We start from the raw sequence: 3,968 nt of genomic DNA on the forward strand, positions 1-3,968 counted from the left end.
ATGTGCCTGCGCCACCTGTAAATCATGAGCAAAATTTGAATTCGATAATCAAGTTAACATAAGATAAATGACAGGCCAATAGGAAATCACTACACATGCAGGCCTGAAAAATACGATGACTTAATTATGGCTTTCATCTTACGAATTCGAAAATCTCAATTTTTCTGTCCTCATTTAAATTTAGGAGAAAACACACGTTAGTAATTTTCCAATAAATGATCTTTGTTTAACCCATTTATCTTTTGATTGTGATAAGAACATTTTCTAGTTAGTAGGTGACAACTTACAAACATACATGTACACAGGCGACAAATGCCTCTAGGAATACGTCTCTAATGACTATGTACAACAAGACAGTAAATTTCACGCGACATACGTGTAGAATATTACATTTGAGTATTTCGATCTTTATTAGTGTTCATTTCTCTTTATCGACGATTGTTAAACTAAAAATATGTAACATATATATATATAGTTTCAACATGTTTTGGATCAACCACAACATCACAAAGTTATTATATTGGTATCATAATGGTACATGATATGACCGAATATAACCGTAACGTCCGCAATTTGTGACTGAAAGGATTCTTCTGGCGAAACAAGTCTTAGATTTTTAAAAGTTATTCAATAAAATGGCCTGGTATCTCGCTAAAGGCGCGGTCACATTTCCCAACCCCGGGCCTGGTCGGGCAGTCGTTTGGAACAAAAATTATACATGTAAGACAGCAAAACACACAAAAAAAAGTTTTAGAAAATTAACCATGAGCCCTATTTGTGTACAATTTTTTTATTTTTCGTTCGCGCAAACAACCCGGCTTGTCAGTCACACATTATACATTAAAAGTAGAACCTTAGTAAATGTTTATTATCGTCTCTTTATTTCTTTATTCGCACATTAAAATACATAACATTGAGTTTGTGATCGTGCCTTTTGAAAGAACCCAGCCCATAAGACATAGCTTGACACCTTGATATACTGTGAATATTTGTGACTTCTTGTGCATGAATTCGAATAAAGACCATGGCTCGGGACAATGGGAGTTGTTGATAAAAAAGACCATGTGTAGCTGCACAGGAGTATCAATGTTCCCCATACTTGTTGTACTCCAGCAATCTAGACTCAAAACGCATCAACTTCTCCGTCCACTGCTTGGCCATCTCATCCAGCGGGCCGCCTTGTCCGCCGAGCTCCGTGGGGAGGACTTCGGTACCCGTCAGCTCGTGTAAGGTCTCGTACACTCTGCCGTGTAGTTTTATCCTCTGCCTGAGTTTGTCCTTCAGGAACGGCCGGAAGATGGCAAAGATGGCGTCGACCAGAAACGACTCATTCACCAAGTGAACACCCCTGATACGTGCGGGGAAGGCGTCCTGGAAAATGTTGGTGATTGTACGCACGTACCGCAGTCCCACCTGGTACGCATGTCTTGCTGTGACGCCGCTCTCTTCTTGTACAAACATTACACCGCTCACTTGCGTTTCTTCCTCCTCGAGCAGCAGTTCCATGGATAGAATCGCTGCTCTCACGTTGTCGTATATGGGCCAGTCGTCAGGGTCCCACCGCCCTGGTCTGAAGATGATGACGCTCCTTCCTTCCCTGTCCCTCCCTGGTAGCGCCGTGACCACGCCTTTCTCCAGCACGTGTTGTACTGCTGAGGGTAGAAGGTTCTCAAAGATCTCAGGAGTACTGGTCCTAACTCGGTAATAGTTCTGTAACAGTTTGAATGCACGATCACAGTCAAACTTCCTCGCCCGTAAGAAACGTAGCAGAAAGACACCGTCTGTGCAAGCGTTGAGGTCGGGACGGGCGGTGACCTTGTCCCGCAGTGCTTGGATGTCACGGTCCCTCCCTGCCGGCTTCTCGTTCAGTTCAGCTTCTGCCTTCTGCTGCAGAGCTGGGCTGAGGGTACACACGTACTTCTCTTTGGGCGTTTTGATGTCAGCCATGTTTGTTTTGTTGGTTCCTACAGGGTAGTATCAGGTCAAGGACGTTTGTCGCAGATCACGCGGGCGATAAGATTCTTTGTGAGATGAGTAGAAAGGCCAGTTTTTCTTCCCCGAGAAGACCGCACACTCGGAACACTGCTATTATCAATGGTAAAACACGAAGGCTATCGCAACAATAACGAGATATATCTGTATTTGCTGTTGATAACATGCACACAGAGACGCGAAACCGACCAGATGCCAATCATGTAAACCAGCAATATTCAGCAGTGTACTTTGTAAATTATTCGCTTCTGGGCGCTTTTGGACCGTGCACGCAAACTGTTGCTACTGCACTTTGTATCTTTACCCTTGGGTGAACAATGATTTGTCGCATATGTTATAATACATGTATAATGTTTCACAGTTTTCACATCAAATCATCTTACATGAAAATACCATCAAGTTATCAAGAAGATCATTCAGATCATCTTAAATTATTTCAGTAGACAAGACAATTACTTTGAACCCAAGTAAAAATACATGTAATCACATTCTTTTCAAACCTAAGCTCATTAAAAACTATTTCTGAATTTTTCTCTACAAAACTGTACAAAAAAAGCATGTCACCTTAACGCTAGTAGCCTGGCATCCAAACATAATCTAGCTGCGGAGTCTATTTTGTCCTCTCACAAATAGAGAGTAAATAGGACTCAGGCTAGAAAAACACTTGTTGACCTTAAAATTTGACATTAGTAATAAGACAATTCCAAAGGACATGCAGATAATGCATATGTGGTTCTATAATCGACAAAAATACATAAATATATGCAACTGGTGTTTCATAATCTTAAAATCTTCATAATCTTAACATTATTTTCGAATCCAATATACATGCATCATTTTTTCATAGAATTTTCTATCACTTATTTAAAAGCTCTTCTGTGTTTCAAAAACATCATCAGCAACAACAATAGCAACAGCATAAAAATAATGACCAATTAACAAAGCATTCTACAATAGTGGACATCTTTCATGGCTCAAACTCTCAGATTAAGCTATAGTGTGTTTTGTTATCAAAGCCTCTGTGTTTCATTTGATATCTTAACTCAACAGAAACTACGTATACCTGTATTTAGAGTCAAATTGTCAATTAACGAGCTATGACTATGTAACGTTACAGTCAGATATGTACAGCCAATGAGAATCAACAAAAGCAAAATATATAACATTCATAATACAAAATATCTTGTACATATATGTACTATAGAGATTTATAAAACATACTACTATGTATTACTCTTGCTGGATTGTGTTGTACATTTAAGAAAGATGCCACCAATACATACACTTATTTCAAGCGATAAATTCATAACTTCTTATTTTACAAATGTCACAGCGAACAAGGCTTGAAAACTGGCATTCTTGTGACTACATTTCTTGAATCATACATGTCTGTACCCAAGGACACTTAGCAACCCCGGTCCAGTATAGCCTTTCTATACCACATCATTTCCACTGTCCCTGGGAGGTGCAGACTTCACCACTTCATCATACGCCGGTGGTGGTAAGTAGGACCTGCCTTCTGACACCTGTGCTGGTCCCCTATTGGCTGTCTGAGGTACCGTTGCCATGGGGACACCAGATGTTGTCGTTGCAGGTCTGTAAAGAAAGTTAGGCAAGACTCATTAAATGTCATCAATGACCAGTAGCAGAGAGGCACTCATTGCTTTGTTTAAAACACATACTTAGGCCACACCAATTTAATTAGTTGGTTCTCGGATTTTTTCTGAAAAAATATGAAGCGACAGGGCGAAAAAAAATAAAAATAAAAACAGGTCTAGGCATCCTATTATAGCCCCAAATGGTACAATATGAGCCATGAAGTCAACAAAAAAGGCTGGGTTAAAATTTAAAGTATAAATTTTGAACTTTTAATCAAACCACTGCATCGATAGATGGAAAAAACTGTAACAACTAGGAAGAAAAGGAATTTCCTCAACTGTTGGGGGCAAAATATGAGTATTTTTGAGTTGATTCAG

At 39.7% G+C, this 3,968-nt stretch overlaps 1 protein-coding gene and 1 pseudogene across 1 annotated transcript in view; both read right to left on the reverse strand.

Annotated features, from left to right (window-relative positions):
- Positions 1-891: 891 nt before the first annotated feature.
- On the reverse strand, positions 892-2,085 carry LOC109463282 (annotated as a pseudogene).
- Positions 2,086-2,248: 163 nt separating this feature from the next.
- The window catches only part of LOC109463304, a 13,346-nt gene continuing 11,626 nt past the window's right edge, over positions 2,249-3,968 (reverse strand). The window contains exon 7 of the mRNA XM_019760052.1: positions 2,249-3,588. Within this exon, the coding sequence (XP_019615611.1) occupies positions 3,426-3,588 (163 nt within the window). The 3' untranslated portion in view covers positions 2,249-3,425. The remainder of the gene's footprint in view (positions 3,589-3,968) is intronic.

This window comes from Branchiostoma belcheri, unplaced genomic scaffold (genome assembly GCF_001625305.1).
Source record: "Branchiostoma belcheri isolate BF01 breed outbred unplaced genomic scaffold, Haploidv18h27 scaffold124, whole genome shotgun sequence".
Taxonomy (NCBI): domain Eukaryota; kingdom Metazoa; phylum Chordata; class Leptocardii; order Amphioxiformes; family Branchiostomatidae; genus Branchiostoma; species Branchiostoma belcheri.